The following is a 26,025-nucleotide window of genomic DNA, read 5'->3' on the forward strand; positions in this document are numbered from 1 at the left end:
AAAAAATTCAACTTTCACACCTCCCTTCACCGGCACGGTTAAAAATCTTATGAAGCAATACGCTAAATCGCAATACGCTAAATCACAATGCCTACTAGATAACTGTCCAAGTTTCCTGCTAAAGAACACCACCGATGCATTCAAACATTGCCTACAGAAATACATCACTTACATGCTCAACCAGGGCCAATTCCCAAAGGAGAAAGTTGGCATCATACCACCACCATCCCGAAAAATAAGATCACATGAGATGTGGTATCCACCTACAGACCTGTAGCTTCCATCCCCCTACTTACCAAGGTAATGAAAGGCATAGCTGCAAACCAACTCATGGATTATATGAAACTCTTCTCCATACTGCACAGCTCTCAATTGGGCTTCCGCCCATGTCACAACACAGAAACCATTTTAACATCTCTGGTGTCAGATCTAAGAAGAGAGCTCAAAACGGGTTGCAGGGTCATGATCCTCCAATTTGACATGTCATCAGCATTTGACTTTGTAGGCCATGAACGGTTACTAAACACGCTAGACAACATAGGAATAGGGGGCAAGGTCCTATCCTGGTTCAATGGATTCCTGAGCAGCAGATCCTACAAAGAACTTTGAGCTCAGGGCAGTGTGAAATGCCTCACGTGACTGTGCTCTCTTTCTGGCGAGGCACCGGTCCAAGTTCTCTCAGACAATGCAACAGTGGTGGCTTATATCAAAAAGCAAGGCTGAACCCATAGCCATCTGATGGAGATGGAAACAGCCTCCCTCATAAGTTAAGCAGAGAAAAATCTTCTCTGCTTGTCAGTTCTTGAATGTGGAGGTGAACTTTCTCAACAGGCAATCCTTGGACCCAGGAAAATGGGAACTATCCAGCCAGGGTTTTCAGCTGATAGTGGACCGATGGGGTTCTCTGCTTCTGGACTTCATGGCAACAAAAAGGAATGCCAGAGTGCCCAAGTTCTTGAGCCATTGGAAAGAACCAGGCTTGATATGGATTGATGCCGTACTGCAGCCCTGGCCTGCGACATCTACTGTATGTCTTCCTTCTTTGACCCATGGTAGGCTGCATGTTGAAAAGGATCGCATTGCACTGGGGTTGAATAATTCTTGTAGCCCAAGACTGGCCACAGAAGATGTGGTATGCTGACCTGCTTCAACTGCTGGATAGAGATTCTCTCCATCTTCCACAGGTACATGGCATACTGAAGCAAAGGCCAACGATCATGCAGGTATGGCTTGGCCATTGAAAGGGCTCAGTTGAGATGAAAAGGTTATTCTGATTCGGTCACTGCTACCTTGATTGAGGCTCAGAAACACTCTACATCCATGGTGTATGCGAGGGTGTGGAGGACATTTGAGGGTGTGTGTTCCAAGCACGGATTTTCTTCCTTCATGCCCATCCTAGCATTTCTCTAGGCAGGTCTTCAGAAAAGATTGGCCTGTTTTAGGTGCCAGCTACAGCCACACCTGGATATTGTTCGATGCTTGTTGCCTCCCTTTCGTACCTCATGTCCAGAGAGTGGAACCTTAATTTAGTCCTTTGGGCTTGCTCTTCAGAAGCCTCCTTCTGAGTCACTCCAGAAGGCCTCCTTGAAAAGATCTTATGCTATTGACGGTGTTCTTGGTGGCAACTGCATCGGCATGTAGGATTTCAGAGCTTCAGGCTCTGTCCTGTCAGGATCCCTTCTTCGTTTTTTAGAGGCAGGATCTCCCTGTACACAGTTCCTTCATTTCTTCCAAAAGTATCAGCATTTCATCTCAACCAATCTGTGGAGCTTCCATCCTTTCGCAGAGAGGACAAAGAGTCTCAGTATTTTTCCTTGAAGCTTCTCAACATTGTAGAGCCCTCATTAGATATGTAGAAGTCTTGAACGAGTTTCACACATTGGACAGACTATTTTGCTTTTTGGTAGGCAGAAGCTTGGCCTCATGGCATCCCAGCCCACAATTGCTAGATGGCTGAAGCAGACTATCGCATCTGCTTATTTGCTTGCAGGGAAGAAGGCTCCTCAGGCCTTGCAGGCTCATTCTACAAGGCATATAGCAACATCCTGGGTGGAGACTACCTCACTGGGGCTACGGTCCTCAGGGCAGCAGCACCAGGATCCCACCCACTCTAGGAATTGCTTTTAAATAGCCCACAGGTTGTGGAATAGTGGGAAGCTACGCAACCACAGGAGATATTAGGTCTTACCTAATAATTTTCTCTCCATTAGTCCATCCCACTACTCTAGAGGCCCACCTGAGGTTTCTGAGATGTTTAGTCGGTACGAAGTAATGAGTCAAATAATGACCATTTATTTATTTATTATTTATTGCATTTGTATCCCACATTTATCCCACCTCTTTGCAGGCTCAATGTGGCTTACAATTCTTCAAGGGTAATGGAGGTAGAAGAGAACATACAATTGGTTTAACAGAGGGTTTTGGGTTACATGGTGGTGAAATACATGATAATTTTAAAGCAAAAGACATTAAAGAACATTTCTGGATATATTAAAGATAGTGCAGTTACACGTGTTGATCTTTGTGATATATTTTGTCTAAGAGATAAGTTTTCAGTAGTTTGCGGAAGTTGGTCAATTCATAGACCGTTTTTTAGGTTGCGTGGCAGCGCATTCCAGAGCTGTGTGCTTGTATACGAAAAGGTTGATGCATGCATTGATTTGTATTTCAAGCCTTTGCACTTGGGAGGATGAAGGTTAAGGAATGTGCGAGAAGATTTTTTTGCGTTTCTGGGTGGTAGTTCTATTAGATCTGTCATATATGCTGGGGCATATAAAAACAAAAAAGGTGGAAGCTGTCCAGAAAGACCAGACTGAATCCACAAGTGTAAAAGCCAAAATGGTTTATTGTGACCCAACACGGTCCATGTTTCGGCCAAAAGGCCTTCCTCAGGGGTCTAAAACAAAAATACAACATGTATAGTAATAACACAATAAAACAAATGAAAATTTATTACATACCATAAAATTAACTTAGGACAACATTTATATTTAAAAGAAAAGGGGTATATGATATACATATATATATATATAATCGCAGGTGAGTTTGGTTAAATAGAATTAAATAAAATCTATTACATGTTTAGGTAAGATGCATAGTCAAAATATATGGTGTGTATGATAATTATGTAAAAGAATTGAAGAAATTGTAATAATGTATGATGGAACCTGTAAAAATTAAAACAAAGTATATATAATGTATATAGTTAAATGCATGTAGAGATACAGACACAATTATAAATGTATATAGTAAATTTATATAATAACTGCTGTGTAACTATACAGACATCAATTTTTAAAAAAAATAAATTTAAATATAATTAGATATGAATTAAAAGCAGATAAATGGTCATACCTTCAAGCTGGCTTATACTGGTATTCATATAAAAGAGGCTCACAAAAAGGAGTGAGGTAATCTAGGCAAAGAATAAAGTTCAAAATGTAATTTTTGAATACACCAATCTAATATGAATTTTAAAATATATGTAGTAATGTTCTTGAAAATAATGGTCGCAATAAAGCGCTAATAATACTGACTTAGTGCTCTTCAGATGACGGTTAATAGGATCATGTGTAAAGAGTTCCTTTGTCTCTAGCGATATAAGCAATTTTCTTAACTTAAAGGTTAGATAACAATTTAAATAGAAAAATTCAAACAACGTTTTTTAATTAAATGCAAAGAAATGTATTTGGAGACCGAGCCTGTAGGGGTGATACTTATGTAGGAGGTTGTCAGAAGTGGAGATGTAAATTTAAATTTTATCTACATAGGCTGACTTATACATTAAAGTCCAGCCGTGGTCAGCATTAAACTTTATCTACATAGGCTTATTTGTCCATGTGTAGCTTACATCATCAGTGACGTCTGCCCATTCAATATAAATAATAGCCGACTCACCATTGCTAACTTTCTAATGCCTATATAGACAGGACTGACCAACTCACTGTGATTGTGTTCAGCGGTAAGGTCTCAATGTTTCGGAAGATCTTTTCTTAAGACACTCCTTTAATAAGATTCTATCTTGCCTTTAACGTTTGCCACTACTGGATTTTAATGGACAAATAAGCCTATGTAGATAAAGTTTAATGCTGACCACGGCTGGACTTTAATGTTTAAGTCAGCCTATGTAGATAAAATACATATATTTTAAAATTCATATTAGATTGGTGTATTCAAAAATTACATTTTGAACTTTATTCTTTGCCTAGATTACCTCACTCCTTTTTGTGAGCCTCTTTTATATGAATACCAGTATAAGCCAGCTTGAAGGTATGACCATTTATCTGCTTTTAATTCATATCTAATTATATTTAAATTTATTTTTTTTTTAAAATTGATGTCTGTATAGTTACACAGCAGTTATTATATAAATTTACTATATACATTCAAAATAGTGTCTGCTTTTAATTCATATCTAATTATATTTAAATTTATTTTTTTTAAAAATTGATGTCTGTATAGTTACACAGCAGTTATTATATAAATTTACTATATACATTTATAATTGTGTCTGTATCTCTACATGCATTTAACTATATACATTATATATACTTTGTTTTAATTTTTACAGGTTCCATCATACATTATTACAATTTCTTCAATTCTTTTACATAATTATCATACACACCATATATTTTGACTATGCATCTTACCTAAACATGTAATAGATTTTATTTAATTCTATTTAACCAAACTCACCTGCGATTATATATATATATGTATATCATATACCCCTTTTCTTTTAAATATAAATGTTGTCCTAAGTTAATTTTATGGTATGTAATAAATTTTCATTTGTTTTATTGTGTTATTACTATACATGTTGTATTTTTGTTTTAGACCCCTGAGGAAGGCCTTTTGGCCGAAACATGGACCGTGTTGGGTCACAATAAACCATTTTGGCTTTTACACTTGTGGATTCAGTCTGGTCTTTCTGGACAGCTTCCGCCTTTTTTGTTTTTATTTGTCTTTTTGCGGGAGACTTTGGACTCTCCTTTGTGTTTATATATGCTGGGGCATCACCATGGATGATTTTATGGACTAGGGTACAGAGTTTGAATGTGATGCGTTCTTTGAGTGGGAGCCAGTGCAGTTTTTCACGTAGGGGTTTAGCGCTTTCATATTTTGGTTTGCCGAATATTAGTCTGGCTGCCGTGTTCTGGGCTGTCTGGAGTTTTTTTTTTTTTTTAAGTATTTGCTCTTTGCAGTCAGCGTAAAGTGAGTTGCAATAGTCCAGATGACTAAGTACCAATGATTGTACCAGGTTGCGGAAGACACTCCGTGGGAAAAATGGTCTGATTCTTTTTAATTTCCACGTTGAATGAAACATCTTTTTTTTTTTTTTTTTTTATAAATTTTCTTTTAAATATCAAGCATTACATCTTGAAATACAGAAAAAGACAATTTAGTTTCCAAATTTTTTCATAACAATATCAATAAAGGAAAAAAAGATAAGAATATCAAAAATATAGGATAGGAAATCAATACTTGTCTATAGTCCACAATATCGGGGGGTTATCACAATTTCAAGGAAAAACATGTATATCAAATTTAGAAATCAACTTCCAAATTTAACTTGGCAGTTAGTATAGGCAGGCCAGGTAATATATATATTATTTATGGGGTTGAAGTTGTTAAAGTCCCTAATAATGGAGACTGTGGGTCTCTCAGCTTAGCTTCCAGAAAGGAGTTCAGTTGTTTCACCTCAAAAAATACATATTTGATTGAATTCAATTTTATCACACACTTGCACGGGAAGTTCAGCCAAAATAATGCCCCAAGTTGCAAAACCTTTGGTCTCAGTTTGAGGAATTCTTGTCTTTTCTTTTGGGTAGATCTTGAGACGTCGGGATACATTCTAATTTTACAGTTTAGGAAATCTGGTCTTTTGTTTAAGAAAAATTGTTTGAGTATCCAGTCTCTATCTGGTTGAAGTATGAAAATCACTTTGAGTGTCGCAGTTGTCAGGCCCTCATTGTCTCCTTCAATAATTTGAGTCAAATCCAAAGTTTGAACATTCATTTCAACTCTTTGTGATAAATCTTTCTTACGAAATGGTTCTACATAGAAAATCTTTGAAATTGGTGGATGCGATTTTTCTGGAATCTTCAAAAGCTTCAGTTAAGTATTGTTTGTAGGTTATCAATGGTGAAATGGCAATCTGCTTAGGAAAGTTTATCAATCTGAGGGCATTGGAACGTTGGTAATTTTCTAATATTTCAATTCTATTTTGAAGATACAGATTTTCTTTAATTAAGTTAACTTGAATTTGTTGAGAGTTTTTTATAGCAGAAGAGTTTACTTCCGTTTCTTTGCTCACAGAAATCAATCAATCTCTTATCCATTTCAGATATCTTTTTTGAATCAGAACTGAATTTCTTATCAAACTGAGTAAACTTTTGTGTAAATGAAACTTCCAAACCAACAAGTGCTTCCCAAATATTGTCCAACGTAATTTGTTGAGGTTTTTCAGGCAAAAAAGACTTACTTGGAAGTTCCAAGGTAATAATTGAAGTCCGATTGACCTCCCACTGCTCCTCGCTCTTCCATAGGGACGCCATCTCCTCCACTCACTCCTGCTGCTTCCGCAGTGGGGCTTGCCGGCGTCTCAGGCGTCAACTCAGCACCCGTGCCAGGAAACCCTGTTGCGTCCTGCGCCTCTGGGGTTCCCCGAAATGAGTTCAGCGCCACAGCCGGCATAGGAGGGGGATGCCTCATCTCGGGACTGAACGATGTCTCTTGGTCAAGCTGGGGGAACGGGAGACCTCTCCCCAATCCCTCCGGCAGCGATCCCAGTCCCGTCTGCATACCTGGCGAAAAGAAGCGATCTATTGTTCCCGCTCCAGGTAAAAGAGGAGTAGCGGGCCCTACTCGCGGTTTTCCTCTCCGTTTAGGCATAGTTGAATAAGTAATTATAGAGAAAATCAGGAGTCAAGAGTGGATATCAGCAGAGCTTCTTTCAATGCCTCCTACACGGCCGCCATCTTAGCCCCCCAGAGTGTTAGGTGTCGGTCGATGGTGACTCCAAGAATTTTGAGGGTACTCGAGATTGGTAGACTTAGTTTAGGTGTGTTGATGTTGGTGAATTCAGTCTTGTTGTATTGCGAGGTGAGTACGAGACATTGGGTTTTTTCTGCGTTGAGTTTCAGTTTAAATGCGTCTGCCCAGGAGTTCATAATATATAGGCTTTGGTTGATTTCATGGGAGATTTCTCTTAGATCTTGTTTGAATGGGATGTAAATCGTTACATCATCAGCATATATGTAAGGGTTTAGATTCTGGTTCGATAATAGTTTAGCCAGGGGTGTCATCATTAGGTTGAATATGGTTGGTGAGAGGGGGGATCCCTGTGGAACTCCGCATTCAGGTGTCCATGTAGCTGATGTAATCGAGTTTGATGTCACGTGATATGAGCGAGTGGTTAGGAAGCCCTTAAACCAATTTAGAACGTTGCCTCCATGGTCGACCATGTCAAACGTGCTTGACATGTCGAATTGTAACAGTAGTATGTTGTTGCCATTTGCTATCAATTGTTTGAATTTGGTCAGGAGCGTAACTAGTACGGTTTCAGTGCTGTGATTAGAGCGAAATCCTGACTGAGATCATGTAGTATTGAGAACTTGTATAGATATTCTGTGAGTTGTTTGGTCACCACCCCATCTGTTATTTTGGTGATTAAGGGAATGGATGCTACTGGTCTGTAGTTCTTTAGTTCATTAGCATTTTTCTTTGCGTCCTTGGGAATGGGGGTAAGTAGGATGTTACCTTTCTCCCATGGGAAGAGGCCATTTTGTAACATGAAGGTCATATGATTTGTTAGGTCCGTTATAAAGTGTTGAGGGGCTGACTTCATGAGGTTGTTTGGGCATACGTCTAGTTTGCAGTGAGATTTGGCGAATTTTTTAAGTGTTTGTGAAACAAGGTCTTCTGGTAGTGTAGTAAATTCAGTCCAGATCCTGTCTGCTGGGTAGACTCCAGGGTCTGGTTCTAGGCACTCTAGGAGTGTAGTGTATTCGGTTGGGCTGACAGGTATTTTGAGTCGCAGTTGTATGATTTTCTCCTTAAAGTATTTCGCCAGGTCGTCAGCTCCAGGTGTGTCTTTGTTGTTGTTAGTGACTGGAGTGGCGTCTAATAGTTTATTCACAAGTTGGAAGAGTTTGTGTGTGTCTTTGTAATTTGGTCCGATTTCAGTTTTGTAGTATTGTCTTTTGGTTTGTCTTATGGTATATTTGTATTTCCTTCGGAGTTGTTTCCAAGCATTAAGAGCGGGGTCGTCTTTCTTTTTGTTCCATGCATGTTCTAGTTTCCTGACTTGCGTTTTCAGTTTTTTCAGTTCTTCATTGAACCATGGTATTGAGTTTTTTCTGTGCGATGTTCTGGTTTGGATTGGAGCAATGTTGTCTAGTATCAATTTGCATCTATTGTCCCATTGTGATAGGAACTGAGTTGTGTCTATCTTTATTGTCCATCCGTCAGTGTAGATCTGTTGCCAGAATATAACCGGATCGATTTTTCCTCTTGTGGTGTAAGTTCTTAATGGTTGTTTGCTAGCTATGTCTTTCATTCTCCATTGGAGGGTGATATGTGCTTTGTGATGGTCTGACCACAGTATGGGTGACCATTTAATGTTGGTTAGTATAAAGTTTGCGTCATGGTCAAATTTGTGTGTTATGATGTCTAATGTGTGTCCTTTTTTGTGTGTTGGTTGCGTGTTTGAACCTTGTAGATCCCATAATTGTAGGAACTCTTTGAAGTCCCGGGTACTTGTTATGGTGAGATCTTCCAGGTGTAGATTGATATTTCCTATTATTATGAGGTTGGAGGAAGAGATACAGGTGTTCGAGATGAAGTCCATAAAGTGTGCTTGGCTATCTCGCCAGTTACCTGGTGGTCTGTAAAGTATAACTGCGTTAAGGTGTTCCTGCAGATTTGGGTGGCTGATTCTTATAGAAGCAATTTCGAGTTGTGGCAGTATGGATTCAGCTGTGTTTATGACGCTGAACTCAGCTTTGTATATTACGGCTATTCCTCCTCCTCTTTTCCCGTTCCTTGTCCAGTGTGTAATTTTGTATCCTGGTGGGCATAGTTCTAGGATTATAGGATCTTGGAGGTTATGGACCCAGGTTTCAGTGATGAATAGGAAGTCAAGGTTGTCGGCAGTGATCCAGTCTGTTATGGTCTCTGTTTTGGTTACTGCTGATCTGGCGTTTGCATATCCTATTTGGATTAAGTGGAAAGGTTCAGATCGGGACGTTGAAGTTTTGATTTTTATTAGTTGCCTGTTTTCCTAATGTTTAGTTTTGTTGTGTCCTTTCTTCCCTTTCTGTTGGTTGTTTCCATATGTATTATTTTTTCCTTTTAGTTGATTGTTGTTCTTTTGTTCTGGTGGGTTATGCATGAATTGTCTGTAGGATGCGTGTGTCGTAGGCAGATTGGTGTTTGTGTTAGGAATGGTCCATGCATAATGTATAAGGGGGAGGAGGTAGATTATCATAATCAGTTTGTTGGTATTCATGTTGACTGTTGTACTGAGGTCTGTGATATGTATTTAAATTTAAATAGCAGGTAGCAGCAGTTTGTATTTCCTTATTGTGTTCTTAGATGTTTGACAGGTTACTTATAAAGGTATTAAAAGTAGCATTTAAAAGTAGGCATTTAAGAACGTTTGGAAGCAAGGCAAATTGAAAGGTTTTGGCATGTGTTTAGAGGTAACAGGTAGTTAGAGCATTTATGTTGACATTAAACATTTAAGTGAGGTAGGTCATTTATAATGCAAGGTGCTACAGGCATTTGTAAGCAAGGCACTGAGAGCAAAGCAAGGCATAGCAAAGCAATCGGAAAACCTTTTTGCTATGGTATATCAGCAAGTAAACAAAGAGTTAATAAGAGTTTATCACAAGAGTTTTGCTATAGTGTTTCAACAAGCAAACTAAGAGTTAACCTGTACAGGCAGAGAAGTCTGGAGCTGCATTCCACCAGCTGCTGTCCTGTAATCTGGTTCCCTGGTACTTTCAATGTGCTTGGGTGACCTGCAGTCTGCTACTCTGGTGTGTGCTTGCTTGGTGTCTTTTTCCTCTTACTGCTACTCTGCACGGTCGGCGGCTGATTTCCTGTCGTTTCTGTCTTCCTGGCACAGCGAGATTTCAGGGGTCTCTCCAGTGTGCTGGGCCCAGGTCGTAGGAGCACGGCCTCGTGGTGGGCCTTCGCTGGGCGGTCCTGGGTTTGTTTCGGTCGTCGGTTCCCAGCCGCAAAGAGAGACTTCTCTCTCTGTTTTGACGGTCTATCTAGCCTCGTGAGCTCAGCCAGAGGGACGCTCTGCCGGAGGGACACAGCTCTGCACGGGTCGCTCGTTTCTGCCCGTTCCCGTCCGCCTGCAGTGGCTCCATTGTGTCTCCTGCTGGGAGGTCTTGGCTGGGAGAGCTGGGCGCCTCCGTTCCGTCGCCTCTCGTGGCCCTCTGCTGTTCTTTGTTGGTGATCCAGCTCTGCGGGTCTCTGGTGGTTTTTTGGCCTAAATCTGGCAACCGGGATGCGATCTGGGTCTGCGGCAGTGTTTGTTCCGCACCTCTGCGAATCCGGTCAGTCTCGCTCCGATTCTCCGTCGGGTTTCATTTGGGACTTTCGGACCCGTTCTGCGATTCTGGAGAGAGCTCTGCGGTGGTATTCCTGGGCTCCGATTGGGTCTGCCTTTCTTATCCAGCAGTTCGTTGATCGCCCGGGAGGCTGCGAGGTCGGCCTATCTGCCCAGTGGCCATGAGGTCGGATCGGTCCGAATGGTGGTCGTCACTTTCGGTCACTCGTCCTCCGAGCCTCGCAGCGGACCCTTTGTTGGTTCGCCTAGGCTCAGTTGGGTCCACCTGGGCTCTGGTTAGGTTGGCCTCTGACTCCCCTAGTTTGTGGCTGGTTTTAGCCACTCTACTGTCGTTTTTTTGGCCCCGGTCTGCGGAGCTTCTCACTCCGTGACCCTTAGGTAGCTTCCTGCATGTCTCTTGTTCTCTACAAGTTGTCCAGAGATGAGAGAGGTCCACACGTTTGCTTGTCTGGTTAGTGTTAGGTTAGTATTAGGTTAGCTTGTCTACGTAAATACTGAGCAGCTGGGCTGGATACATCTCAGCTCACTTTTCAGTTCTCTATCTCCACCTTCTGGTTGATGGGCTCAATTATCCCACAGGTTTTGTAACAGTGGGAAGGACTAATGGAAAGAAAATTATTAAAGACATAATACCATCTATGGAGAAATTAGATCTCGAAATGTATTGCTCAAATGATTGGACATAGCACAAGACATTGTTGGAGGAACTGTGGAGCCACAGGAGACATGTATCATATGTGGTGGTCCTGCCCTAAGGCACAATTATTTTGGAAGGAGGTATTGCAGATCATTCAACAGATGCTTCAGGTATCCTTATCCAGCTAAGGCAGAACACGGTTTGCTACATTTTAAGCCTTTTGGTGTGAAGGGGGAGCTCCACAAGATGAAAAACATATTTGTAGCTACTAAAACAGCATTTGCAGCAGCCTGGAAAGAGCCCAATGTGCCCTCCGTGACAACGGTGCTTCGTAAGTTGGACTATATTTTATCAGATGGCAAAAATAACAGCAATATGGAATGGCCGATTAATTAGCTTTCACAGAATATGGGATGTATACCATATCTGGAAACTTAAAGCTACGGGACAGGTAAAGACTGATGGAACGTGAAAATCAAACAAGCAGTAAACCCTGGTTCAATTGTCAGGGATGTTGACTGTATAGGTGCTGTTGACTACAAATTGGGTGGGAGGTAGGTATATGTTTATGTTTACTAATGATTTGATAAATTGCCAAATCATGGGAAATCCCAAATTTAAGCCATTTATAAAATATATAAAAATCAAAGAAAACAGAACGCCACTGAGTGACAGGATAGATCCCAGGTACACCAGAAAACAGACATACCCAAAACTACCTTTAAGAAAGCTACAGAGGAAAGCAGAGGCGACTAAAATATTAGGGAAGAAGGGAAGGTTTAAGCTGTTCAGGAATTTTGATTGTGTGTGTAATATGGTTATAATCAGTTTGCTGATTTGTACTTTTCAATTTAATAAAAACTGTGGGGGGGGGGGGGAGACCCCCCCCCCCCCAAATATGCTTTAATATTGATTATAGCTTTTTAAAAAGAAAAATCACCTGGCAGTTGAAGCAAATACTTGTAGGGTTCCAACAGAATTCTTTCAGATGTTGCTCTTATGACATCCATTTTGAGTCTTCAGACAGAAATCCACCTGTAACTGAAACAAAAGTTTGGTATTCCGCTCATTCCTTCTGAATACAGTATAAAATATTATCACAACTTCATCACCTCATGCTTCTACCAGGTAGCACATCTCTTCAGCCTATAAGCTACAATGAATATGAGTTTTTAAAACCTAGATCAGGAGGTGGTAGCCTGCCTATCACAACTCATGGCGGGAAGTAGACAGGGGAAGAGGAAGGTAGCCCCCTTTCAGAATCTTCAAAGGCTGCAAGATTCATTTTTACAATCACTTCTGGCCTGTTCTGAGCAAGACCTGGAATCTCAGCTGTCTCCAGTTACCCACAAAAGTAAGAAAAATTAGTTATGGAGAAAACAAGGAGGCTGTGGATAGGGGAGAGGGAGGGTTATAAAAAAAAAACTGAAATAATCCTAAAATAGTTTCAAGATAAAACAAGAAATAAAAGACATGAAGCTCTTTCAAAGTGCAACAAACGACAGTGGAAAGGTAGAGATGGCTTGAGAAAATCCAGGTATGCAGACTGATCATAAATAATTAACACCCTATGCAATGGGTGTTGCATGTCATTGCTGAAATAAAGGTTTTTAATGATTTATGATCAACCTGAGTACCTGGTTTTTCTCATGCCATCACCACCTTCCCACTGTCATTTGTTGTGCTCTTTCAGAGTGCATTAGTGGAGCTTACGGTCCAGAATGCACACACGCATATATGAACCCCAAAATTAAACAAGACCAACATGTACTGAAAATTAGGTATGGCAATTGTCAGTAAAGTTGCATGCTAAAGTGTTCCATGTAGATTTTGTTTTGTTCTTACTCTACTTCTTGTAAGGGGCATTATGGCCCATAAGCACAAGGAGAACTTTTTTTTTTTTTTTTTTTTTGCATAGTTGGTGCATTCAGAATAGACCTTGCTGAATTGGTCTCAACTGTTGAGTATACCCAACTGCAAGATATTTTTTATCCTGGGCATGTGAGAAGCACCAGATGGGCCGATGGAAGGTTGACTGCACAACTCTGGAGAAAGGTGGATGTGGTCCCTCTGCACAAGAGTGGAACTAAGGAGGAAGTTGGGAATTACAGACCTGTCAGTCTGACCTCACTGGCAAGTAAACTAATGGAAAAGCTTCTAAAGCGGAGGATCATGAGGTTTCTTGAATTGAATGGCCTGCAGGACCTGAGGCAGCAAGGCTTCACTAGAGGAAGGTCGTGTCATATGAACCTGATTGATTTGACTGGGTGACCAAACAGATGTGACCAAACAGTCCATAAGGTGGCTACAAAACTGGTAAGCGGACTCTGGGAGAGAGGGGATATGATAGAGACATTTAAATACCTCAGTGGCATCAATGTACAGGAGGTGAGCCTTTTCCAAATGAAGAAAAACCCTGGAATGAGAGGGAATAGGAAGAAGTTGAGAGGAGGAATCTAAGAAAATACTCCTTCATGGAAAGGGTGGTGGATGTGTGGAATGGCCTCCTGGTGGAGGTAGTGGAGACGAAGACTGTCAGAATTTAAGGAAGCGTGGGACAGGCACATGGGATCCCTTAGGAAAAGGAGGAGTTAGTAAGTACTGAGGAAAGGCAGACTGAATGGGGCATTTGGCCCTTATCTGCTATCATGTTTCTATGTTTCAAGTTAATGGATAACTTCAATCAAACCCAGCTTCTCCATTTGTGCCAGAGAAATAGCACCCATGTGGATACAGGTTCCATCTTCTCTTTCCAGGACGATCCACACAGTTTTTCTTTCTTTCCACAAGTTCCCTGCATTTCAGCCGCTCTGATATTTTTCAGATATAGTGACGCTCCTCCACCTCTTCAGACCGCCCTATCCTTCCTAAAAAGATTATAGCCCAGTATTGTCACATCCCATTCATGGGAATCATTAAACTACATCTCTGTAATAGCAACAATATCCAATTCTTTCTCAAACAAACATCAGGGCTTGCAAATCTTGAACCTTTTTACTTAGACTACGAGCATTTGTATTCATTGCTTTCCACATGTTAAGTGAATTTAGATGGTTTTCTATATTAACATTATCTTCCCGTCTGCAGTCATGTTTTCCCTGGGGGTGACTTTCTGAATTCCCTTGCTTCCTTTTGTCACTACCACTCTCTAATTTAAATGTCTAGAAACATACTGTCTGAAGGGTAGGACTTGGTCTTCTCAGCCGAGCTTGGCTTCTCAGCCTGTTGGTTGGACTCACTGAGCAGAGTTACAGCGGATCCTGGCCTTTCCAGTGCGCATGAGCTTCATTTCACAGTGGAAATGTTCCTTTCTGACTCAGCCCCTCCTTCGCAGATCATCTGGATTTCCTGAGAATTCATGAGAAGCACACACTTGTGTTTTGGAGCACTGCATTCCTAGAAGCTAAGCTTTTCTGAATGTATATATTTTCAGATATGTGTGTTTTGGATTGATTCATAAATTCTAAACTACTCTCTTATCTGTGTGTGTCTCTCAAATATCTTCCTTGATAATCTGCTGAATTTACTTCCATCTATCCTATACAGGAGAAAAATAAAACCCTTCCTTTCCTCTCATTTCTGTCTTCCTACCCACCCAACCCTCTCCTACCTACCCCTAAGCTAGCTCTTCCTATATAGGAAAACCAAAATACAGTGTTCAGTAAGCCCTATATTTGACAATCCTGCTCATTGATATCTATCGTATTACATCTTCTCACACTTGTTAATCATATCAACATGACTTAGATTCAATATAGTATATGTTTTTCTTAGTCCTAAGGCAAACTGTCTGGAACCTTAGAGCTTGCCCTGTGTCTCCAAATATAAACTATGAAAGATGAAATTAACAAACTCGAGAAGGAATTGGCTATAATTAAGGAAGCATCCAGGACTACCCAATTTGCCACAAATTTACCACCAGCACTGTCAAAGAGAATAAAGCAATAGAGGAATAGATGGGTCACAGTAGGCTCGGGTAGATTACGACCTGAGTCAGAGGCATTCACCCTCCCAGCCTTTGTCCATATATAATTCCTTTGCTGCATTGGCACATCATGATGCTCATAAAAGAAGTACTGAGGTGGAGCCAGAGGTAAGGAATGCAACACATTCTGAAAGACGTCCCCAAAACAATGACAGATTGGCTTAAAGCAGAAAACTGTTACTGCTAGGAGACTCCATTATCAGAGGCATTAGCTTAGGAACACAGTTCAAAGGTCCCAACCTAGTGAAATGCCTTCCAGGATCCTTTGTAGTGGAGGAGTAGCCTAGTGGTTAGTGTAGTGGCCTTTGATCCTGGGGAACTGGGTTCAATTCCCACTGCAGCTCCTTGTGACTGGGCAAGTCACCTAACCCTCCATTGCCCCAGGTACAAATAAGTACCAGTATATACTATGTAAACTGCTTTGAATATAGTTGCAAAAAAAAAAAAAAAAAAAACCGCAGAAAGGCGGTATATCAAGTCCTATTCTCTTTCCCTTTCCTTTTGCTACCAAAGCATGAACATTAGGAAATTACGCAGAACCTCTTGAAGACAAGGAGCCTCTGTTAGATACAAGAGGCAAAGGCTTGACAGGCAGCAAAATAAACTAAGAAGAAAGACTCACCTACTCCTGCATCCTGTGAAAACACTGGAGGCACATTCAGCTTACTCTGTGAAGAGGAAAGAGTCGCCAAAATGGCAGAATTTCCAGCCAAAACCGCTCCTCCAAGCAGCATCAGCTGAAGGCATGCTGTACATCAGGAACCACCTGCCCTACCTTTGCATTACTGCCAGTGAAGCCTGACTATGCACGCATTTATTTATTTATTTTTTTGTAATGTATACACCGCCTACCTTCTAAGGCAGTTTACAATTGAACATACTTAATAAAAACAATAAAATCATAACCAAAAATACATTCACATCTAAAAATAAATCATAAGTACATAAGTAATGCCACTCTGGGAAAAGACCAAGGGTCCATCGAGCCCAGCATCGTGTCCACGACAGCGGCCAATCCAGGCCAAGGGCACCTGGCAAGATTCCCAAACGTACAAACATTCTATACGTTATTCCTGGAATTATGGATTTTTACCAAGTCCATTTAGTAGCTGTTTATGGACTTGTCCTTTAGGAAACCGTCTAACCCCTTTTTAAACTCTGCCAAGCTAACCGCCTCCACCACGTTCTCTGGCAACAAATTCCAGAGTTTAATTACACGTTGGGTGAAGAAAAACTGTCTCCGATTTGTTTTAAATTTACTACACTGTAGTTTCATCGCATGCCCCCTAGTCCTAGTATTTTTGGAAAGCGTGAACAGACGCTTCACATCCACCTGTTCCACTCCACTCATTATTTTATATACCTCTATCATGTCTCCTCAGCCGTCTCTTCTCAAGCTGAAATGCCCTAGCCTCCTTAGTCTTTCTTCATAGGGAAGTCGTCCCATCCCCGCTATCATTTTAGTTGTCCTTCGCTGCACCTTTTCCAATTCCACTGTATCTTTCTTGAGATGCTGCGACCAGAATTGAACACAATACTCAAGATGTGGTCGCACCATGAAGCGATATAATGGCATTATAACATCCTCACACCTGTTTTCCATACCTTTCCTAATAATACCCAACATTCTATTCGCTTTCCGAGCCGCAACAGCACACTGAGCAGAAGGTTTCAGTGTATTATCGACGACGACACCCAAATCCCTTTCTTGGTCCGTAACTCCTAACGTGGAACCTTGCATGACGTAGCTCTAATTCAGGTTCTTTTTTCCCACATGCATCACCTTGCACTTGCTCACATTAAACGTCATCTGCCATCTAGCCGCTCAGTCTCCCAGTCTCGTAAGGTCCTCGTTACACTACCCCTTCCCCCCTCCTTTTCTCAATGCACCTTCAATCTTTGTTTCTTCTAACTCTAGCTCCTCCCTGGCGCACATTAGTATATAATGTCTGATGCTACAATAAAAAAACCTGATCTCTGGGGGAAGCCCATATTCTTCCTGAAGCCTATCAAAGCTAACCATTTCTCCCTTCTCCCACAGTTGGCCCAGGGTATGTAACCCAGCCCGCGACCATTCCCAACATACTTTCTCTGTACCTCCCAATTTGAACCCCGGAGCCCTAGATATAGATGTCTGAAGGTCCTTCTGTAATTTTTCACAATCCTCTCACAAGTTAACGACTTTGAATAACTTTGTGTCATCAGCAAATTTAATTACCTCGCTAGTTACTCCCATCTCTAAATCATTTATAAATATATTAAAAAGCAGCGGTCCTAGCACAGACCCCTGAGGAACCCCACTAACTACCCTTCTCCATTGTGAATACTGCCCATTTAACCCCACTCTCTGTTTCCTAGCCTTCAACCAGTACTACTTCCCAAATCAAAACATTCAACATTAAAGAAAGGCTGTATCTTCAAAAGCTTCTTAAACTAGGACACACTAACACATAAACATATCAAACCTGGAAGTGCATCATCAAACATCCTGCCACTGAAAGGGCTGAGGCTCTTGTTTTGGCATAATACGACCTTACCCCTAAATCCAATTATAGTCGCATGGCATTCTCTGAATTTAGCAATCTTAGGACAGCAACTTACTCTGGAATTAGCAAAATAATGCATTACAACAATCTAATCATGGTTTGGGAAGCTTGAACAGTTAATAGATAATTCCACAACAATACTCTCCAGTTCAGCATCCATTTGGGCAACCTTACTTGCTAAAGTAGTAACATGTAATAACAAAAATTTGCCTAAATTGGCAATAGCTTCCCAAATTGAGACAAGAGTACCTGAAGGTCTAACAAAGAAATAAGCAAAAACAGAGAAGCAGAAAATGCAGTACTTTCCATACCAGCCTATTCACCAGATGCTGTTATTGAGCCTTGTCCTTCCCACCAACTCATCTCCACAGTATTACTGACTCCTTGACTCTCTGGCGAACCACAACCCAGCTCCAGGCTCACTGGTCCAGCAGTTAGCATCTGTCCTTCCACCTCTGCATCCTCCGTGTTAGAGCACATGAATGTTAAGGGCGTAGGCAGCAATAAGGTCTGCACACACAACTGGGGAGGAGCTCTAGGATCTAAGCTAAGCATGGCCTCAGTTCCTGCAGTCTCTATATACACTCCCTCAGTCATTACAGTCAGTAGCAGGCCACCAATGGATCCAACCTCTAAGACCATGGTTGGCAACGAAAAGTATCCATTGGACTAGGAAAGATAGGTGAAGCAGGTTGAGAGGTATGTGTCCAATATGTGCCCTTCCTGTTACTAATATTCATGAAATGGTAAAAGCCATACGAGTTTAAGTCACAGCTGCCATGTTGGAGAAAAACTGGAGAATTTAGAGAAGCCTCTCACCTACCAAGTACCAAGTTCTTTGAGTGCGACCTCCTTCTCACTTTACAGTACAGATGTGGAAAGTCTTCCATTAACCCTTTAGTGTCCAATGTTCCCGTAATAAGTCATATGGGAACATTGTACACTAAAGGGTTAACCCTCTCTGCTCTCGGGCTAATGCACAGGTCTCAGATCTTACACAGGCACGAGCATCAGAGGTCAGCTGACCTAGTGGCATGTGCACAGGGCCGGTGCTAGTGTCTCTGATGGCCCCCTGCAAGCTATCAGTGATCTCCCATCCCGGTCCAGCCCAGCATCTCCTCTCTCTCTTCTCCCTTCCGTCCCCTGGATTAACTCCCACCTACAACTCTGCATCTAGTCAAATGGAACTGGCACCACAGGCACTGGAAATGCATGCTCCTCTGAGCCACACATTAACTACTCCCAGTTTCATGAAATTGGAAGTAGTTAATTTTGTGACTCAGAGGAGTACACTGTGCCAGTGCACCAGACCATTTGACTAGAGGCAGAGCGGCGGCAGTGAAAAAGAGCAGGACAGCTGGGGAGGACTAAAGCCTGGCGCCCCCCTGCCCTGCATACCCTGCTTACCGCGTTCTGCCAGCCCTGCATCTGGCGACCTTTCTACACAGAGTACCAGCGAATCAGAGATGTCTTGCATACAAGCATCAGAGTGCTCCAAGCTCCAACTTACATTCCTTCCTTGTCTGCAGTGCTGCAGCTCGAACCCAGAGAGAGACAGAGAGCTGACCGGAATTTTTTTTTTCAGTACCATTAAATTCTTGAAGGGACAGGTTATATTTCTGTCACCAAGCAAGTCTCTACCTTTGAACCTTGTGTTTATTTTCTCTTATTGATGACCTCTGGCAGTGGTTCCCAAACCTGGTCTTGGAGGCAGCCCAGCCAGACAGGTTTTCAGGATATCCACAACAAATATTCATGAGAGAAATTTGCATGCAAATATATGCAGATAGATCTCATGCATATTCATCGAGGAAAAACTGTAAACATGACTGGGTTGCGGCCCTTGAGGACTGACGTTGGACAACCCTGGCTTAGAATATCAGTTGAGAACCGTGAGTGGGCACTTTGGAGACATTCACGGTATGTTCCACAAGCAATATAGACTATCCAAACCATTTTAAATGAGTTGATCCATCAAAGGATGGTTAAATCCCTTGAATATTATAAGTATCAACTGTGGGAGAGCACGTGACGTGATGAGCTGAGCAGACGTGCTTTGCCTCAGCTCCTGAGCCCTCACTCCATAAACCTTCAAAATACTGCAAATCGCGAGTAGAAAGAGGAAACCTGAGCTTTATATATCTTATGGACAAATACCTTAAACAATCCCCAACTGGAATGGCGGTGCGGACCGGGAAAAAAGAAAAGGAAAAGAGTAAAGCGCCCGCAACGGAATCCAAGATGGCGGACGATCCGCTCTCGGCGAGCCAAATATTCACAGCGGCGCAGCTCGAGCAGCTAACGCTTGCGGTTGCAAGTGCTTGGCAGCCCAAGTGGGACACTCTGGACCAAAAGCTGGACTCTTATCAAACGAAGCTGGAAGGTTTAGGGACCCGAACGGAGGATTTGGAGACCAGGGTATCTGCCCTGGAAGATGATTCCCAGGGCTACAGTACAGACCTGCGGGAGATTAAAAGGCAACTCCAGGAACACATGGACAAATTAGAAGATCTTGAAAATTGCTTCCGCAGGAACAACGTGCGCATCGTGGGCCTTTCAGAAAAAGTACCTGAAAAAAACTTGGTTGACTGGCTAACGGAGTGGTTGTCAAAGGAGCTGGCCTTGTCGGATGGCTTCGGGCCCCTGGTAATCGAATGAGCGCACCGCGTGGGCCGTAACAGGGAAAACTAGGAAAGGCCTAGAGTGGTGGTGGCGTGGCTCCTCAACTACCGGCACAAGTTGGAAGTGCTGCAGGGGTTTAAGATCCGCAGAGGAGATTTGAAACATGAAGGCCGCCAAGTCCTGATATTTCAGGGCTACTCCTCAGGTGTTCAGGAGCGGCGACGTAAATTTCATCCATTGTGCTCTGCACTGGTCCAAAAACAAATTCGTTTTGTTCTACAATACCCAGCGGCACTGAAAGTGCAGGTGCATGGGCAATGGAAAGTGTTTAAGTCACTGGACGATGCAAAAATTAAGCTCCAGGATCAAGGTATCCTGGAAGGAGACTGAGAACAATGGTAAACCCTATTGGAAAATAGGTTTCAAAATGTTTTCATTTTCTTTCTGTAGCAGTAATAGCTATAAAAATGTTTTCAGCATGCAGGAGTAGAGGGCTCTTGACACGTTAGGTGCTCTTTTGTTAATTCCCGGTTTAGGTCTGGGAATATGGCAAATGGGTTAGTTTTGAGGGGGGGGGAATAAGGGGGTTTTGGGTAAAGGGCTTATGGTTTCTGTGGGAACACTGGGTGGCTATGGGATTAGGGTTATGTTTCGACAGTGTAGGGGGCAGTATCTCGTAGGCTTAATATTGATCTGCTGGAGTTTTGTCTGCAGAGGGTGGATCGGGGGCTGGGGGGACTCGCAGCATCCCGGGAGTGTATGGCCATTGGGAGCGGGAGGTTCCAGGGATGACCACTAGAATTGTTTCTTGGAACATAGGTGGTATCAGCTCTCCAATCAAACGATCTAAGATTCTTTCAGCACTTAAGAGACACAGAGCTGATATTGCATGCTTGCAGGAAACACGCCTCACAGACTTAGAACACTCTAAGCTGCAAAAATATTGGGTGGGGGAGGTATTTGCGGCGTCATCCCAGAGTCGTAAAGGAGGGGTGGCGGTGCTGTTTCAAAAGGGGCTCCCATATAAAGCAGCTGTAATTGATAAAGGGGCCCAGGGGGATTACATATTGCTAAAAATATGACTATCTGGTAGAGTCATTTTGCTATTGGTCCTCTATGGGCCTAACAACCATAATCCGTCCTTCCTTACCAACTTAGCTGGGAAATGCTTACAGAGTAATAGTGGGGATTTGATTGTAGTGGGAGACTTTAAAGCGGTCTTGGACCCGAGGCAGGATTGCTCTGCTACCACATTTGCTTATTTCCGATCTGACGAAGAACGGCAACCTTCGAAAGCTAATCAAGAAATGTTTTAAGTTATGTCCAATAAAAAAGGTATCATCTTATTTTCTTTTCCATGTTTTATTTTGTTTGATTTCTATTGATAACCTTTAAGAGTGGACTAACACGGCTACCGCACCTCTCTACTTGAGGTAATGTTATTAACTGGTTTAGAGGTTTCCTAACAACAAGATCATACCAAGTAACAACTAACGCAGAGACATCAGCCCCATGGCTACCTGAATGCGGTGTTCCCCAAGGATCCCCTCTATCACCAACACTATTTAACCTAATGATGACACCCCTAGCCAAGCTATTAGACAATCAAAAGCTCAACCCATACATATACACAGACGATGTTACGATCTACATTCCATTCAAACATGAACTAAAGGAAATCACCAACGCTTCCAAATCATGCACTCCTGGGCGGATGCATTTCAACTAAAACTCAACGCTGAAAAAACACAATGCCTCATAATAACCTCACAACACAATACAAATAAATTCACTACCATAAAACCACCCCAAACTTTTCTCTCCCTGTTTCAAACAACTTGAAAATTCTAGGAGTCACCATTGATTGAAACCTCACACTCGAAACTCATGAAAAACACAACTAAGAAAATGTTCCACTCCATGTGGAAGCTCAAAAGAGTAAAACCTTACTTCCCAAGGGCTATTTTTCGGAACCTGGTACAGTCAATGGTACTAAGCCACCTGGACTATTGCAACTCACTTTACGCCGGCTGCAAAGAACAAACCATTAAAAAACTTCAAACAGCCCAAAATACCGCAGTCAGACTCATATTTGGGAAAACAAAATATGAAAGTGCAAAACCCCTAAGAAAGAATTTGCACGGGCTACCACTTAAAGAACGTACCGCATTCAAGATCTGCACAATTGTTCATAAAATCATTTACGGAGATGCCCCGACCTACATGCTAGACGTCATTGACCTACCACCAAAAAATGCTAAGAAATCATCCCGCACCTATCTCAACCTACACTTCCCCAGTTGCACAGGTCTAAAATACAAATTAACTCACTCGACCAGCTTCTCCTACTTGAGTACGCAGCTATGGAATTCACTCCCAATTCACCTGAGAAAGATCAACGAATTAACTAACTTCCTTGAAGACTTACCTCTTTAACAAAGCCTACCACGAGAACCCTTAACTAGCTACAATACTACACCTATCCAACTATAATATAACAACTTTACTCAGAATATACTCTCCTGCTAATGCTTGAACAAATCCTTTTGCCTTCTTTAACTTCTTGTAACACCAATTGTATGATGTAACCTGACATGGCTATGCCATGACAGTGCTCTGTAAGCCACATTGAGCCTGCAAATAGGTGGGAAAATGTGGGATACAAGTGCAATAAATAAATAATAAACAGGATCCTGCATTAATTAACATGTGAAGTGTCCAATACAGCAGGATCCTGGTGTATTTTCGATCAGAAGGGCCACATACTGCAGGATCCTGGTGTATTTTCGATCAGAAGGGCCAAATACACCAGGATTCTGCTGTATTTGGCCCTTCTGGTGGAAAATACAGCAAGATCTTGATGTATTTTCGATCAGAAGGGCCAAATACTGCAGGATCCTGATGTATTTTCGATCAGAAGGGCCACATACTACAGGATCCTGGTGTATTTGACCCTTCTGGTGGAAAATACTGCAGGATCCTGCTGTACTTTTGATCAGAAGGGCCAAATACAGCACGATCCTGGTGTATTATCGATCAAAAGGCCCAAATAAATATCTACTTTGCTATTGTTTGTGACAAACTGATGGCTGCTGTTGGGGGCCTGGCTTCAACTTTATAGTCACACTGTCTCCTGTGGCCCTGATAAGCTTATCCCATGTCCCCTCATTTACCCTCAAGGAGGTGAGTTTTCAGTTTTAGAATAGTATAAGACATCACAAGAACAAAATATAAGAAAACCACTGGACTGCGTTTGGGGCTTATAGCCCATTTAGTTATGTTTAAACAAAAGAGATCTGCATGAAACAAAATATTTTTATTTGGAGTTATAAAACCACTTGCCCCTGAAACATGTTCCAAAACAGAATAATCCATTTGTGTATCTAAAAGGCAAACTTCTACAAAACATATGAAAATGTGATTTCATGTGCCTCAATGAAAGGAGAGTTTAATTCTACTTCCATTTAATTTCAATATATTCCATCGTCTTTATAAACACCAGGCTTCCCAAGGCAGATTACAAGATGAACCCATCAGGAAACAGAATATGCTCAATGAAATCTGGCCATCTGAATTGTATAGAAGCATACTGAAGAAAAATGAGCACAAACTACAGAATTTATAATTGCTATTTCTACTAGCTACAATAATTTTTGAAGTTGTTTTAGTGATATTCAATTTTGTCTTTTCTCCTCCACCTTGTAAGGCACTGCCTATCCAACAAAAACAGTGTTAGACAGTACTTGATAGCCCGACAAAGAACGACAACGTGGATGCAGCAGCCCACAGGTTTGCTTGCTGTCTTGCTGTGTTTTGAGTAAACGGCAATGACGGCTGCGCGGGGAGTGCAAACAGAGATTAATCAAATGTCTTCCTTACTTACAGTGGACTAGATAGGCTCACTTCCACTCCAGTCTATTACACCTCCTTGAAGATTTGCCACGGAGAGAGAGGAATACAGTATCGCAGCGCTGGGTTATGGCTGGTGATTGCTGCATACTGTAAGCAGCAGCGGACATTTTTGCGGATCGGGCGTTCTCAAGCTTAAAATAAGGTTTAATGACAGGAGCGCTTCTTACAGTATGCAGCGATCACCAGCCATAACCAGCGCTGCACAAGTCTTTTAGAAGGTTAAACAAAGAGGTGCAATAGACAAGAGTGGAAGGTGAGCCTATCTAGTCCACTGTAAACAAGGAAGCCAATTTGGTTAATCTCTGTTTCCACTCCCCCGCGCGGCCGTCATTACCATTCACTCAAAACAAGCAAACCTATGAGCTGCTGCAAGGTTTAACAGACAAGAGTGGAAGTGAGCCTATCTAGTCCACAGTAAGAAGAAAGCCAATTTGGTTAATCTCTGTTTCCACTCCCCCGCGCGGTCATCATTGCCATACAGTCTTAAGGTCGTACATGGATCCGGGAGATCCCGGGGATCCCGCAAATCTGGCTTTTACACCGTCCCGTTTATCATGTCACACACATACCACTGCCCTCGGTTAACACACATTTGAGGGACTTGCCTCCCCCTCCCCACGGTCTGCCATCTCTCCCCCACCCCACAACCTACCGTCAAACAGTTTAACTCATGCCTGAGGTTACCCACCAAAACCCCGCAACCACAGGTCCCCTCTCTGATACATTTCGCCTTGTCGAAAAGAGAAAGTTAAGTCACAGGAGGGCGGGTCACCAGAGAACGGGGTTTATAGAAAGCCCGCCGGGATCGAAATAGCTCCTGCGGTCTTCCCAGTGGGAGTATACCAAGGCCTTCCTTGGAATATACAAACCTCTCAATGACCACCTACCAAACAAGGGTTCTCCAAGACGTCCAAATACTCCCTCCTTCTCCTTTAAATTCAACACAGCCGCACCTACTCTGTGCCCGGGCAGATATATCAAGGCTTTTGGCTCACACTGACGCATTGTTGACGGACGGACCCGTCGGGCCACCACTAGGAAGTTTGATTGAGATGAGAACAGGAAACGGCATGACGTCAAAAAGTTGAAACCACTTAAATTAGATTAAGCTCTGGTTCTCATGATCCGGCTCGCAGCCGTCGTCGTACAATCAAAACAAAGCAAACAAACCTATGAACTGTGTTGTCGTTCTTTATTGTTGATAGCATTTCTATTTAATCTCATTTATAGTTTCAAACATGCCAGCTTGTGCAGCATACAGAGGAAGTATAATAACGGAATAACTTATCATAGAGTAGTAATTTGTTATAAATCGTAAACAGTGCGTCATTTGGAGGGGCTGGTTATAGGGACACCCTATCTCTATAAATAAAAAGCACCACCAACGTTCTAAATGAAGCCTCCAGCCGGAAGTGTGAAGGGGGAGAGATATCCGCAGGGTTGCCAAATAAAAAAAAAATTCCCACACAAAACAGCCCAAAAACCGCACACACCCCACCCCCGCCGTCATCAACCCCGCCCAATACGTCACCAAACCCCACCCAAAACGTCACAAACCCCGCCTCTGTCGCCATTAGCCCCACCCCCCGCCGGCCGAAAAACCACCCCAAAATCTGCACAAAAAAAACAAAACGAGCCCAAAAAACCGCAACCCGTCGTGGGCAAAAGTTGCCCGCGGCGGGGTTGCGGAAAACCGCCCATCTGGCAACTGTGGATATCCGGTTTCCCCATGAGT

At 42.3% G+C, this 26,025-nt stretch overlaps 1 protein-coding gene across 5 annotated transcripts in view; it reads right to left on the bottom strand.

Annotated features, from left to right (window-relative positions):
- The window catches only part of GGPS1 (geranylgeranyl diphosphate synthase 1), a 148,865-nt gene extending 123,528 nt beyond the window's left edge, over window positions 1-25,337 (bottom strand). Inside the window, exons 1-2 of one of the 5 annotated variants that reach the window (XM_030198141.1) lie at window positions 25,178-25,337; window positions 12,166-12,266 (exon numbers count right to left, since the gene is read on the bottom strand). In XM_030198141.1, the coding sequence (XP_030054001.1) occupies window positions 12,166-12,235 (70 nt within the window). In that variant the 5' untranslated portion in view covers window positions 12,236-12,266; window positions 25,178-25,337. Of the gene's footprint in view, window positions 1-12,165; window positions 12,267-24,261; window positions 24,438-24,942; window positions 25,023-25,177 lie in introns of those variants that run through there. The other 4 variants (XM_030198145.1, XM_030198144.1, XM_030198146.1 and 1 more) reach the window with 4 other exon arrangements.
- Window positions 25,338-26,025: the final 688 nt, after the last annotated feature.

The sequence above is a fragment of the Microcaecilia unicolor genome, chromosome 3, assembly GCF_901765095.1.
Source record: "Microcaecilia unicolor chromosome 3, aMicUni1.1, whole genome shotgun sequence".
Lineage (NCBI taxonomy): Eukaryota > Metazoa > Chordata > Amphibia > Gymnophiona > Siphonopidae > Microcaecilia > Microcaecilia unicolor.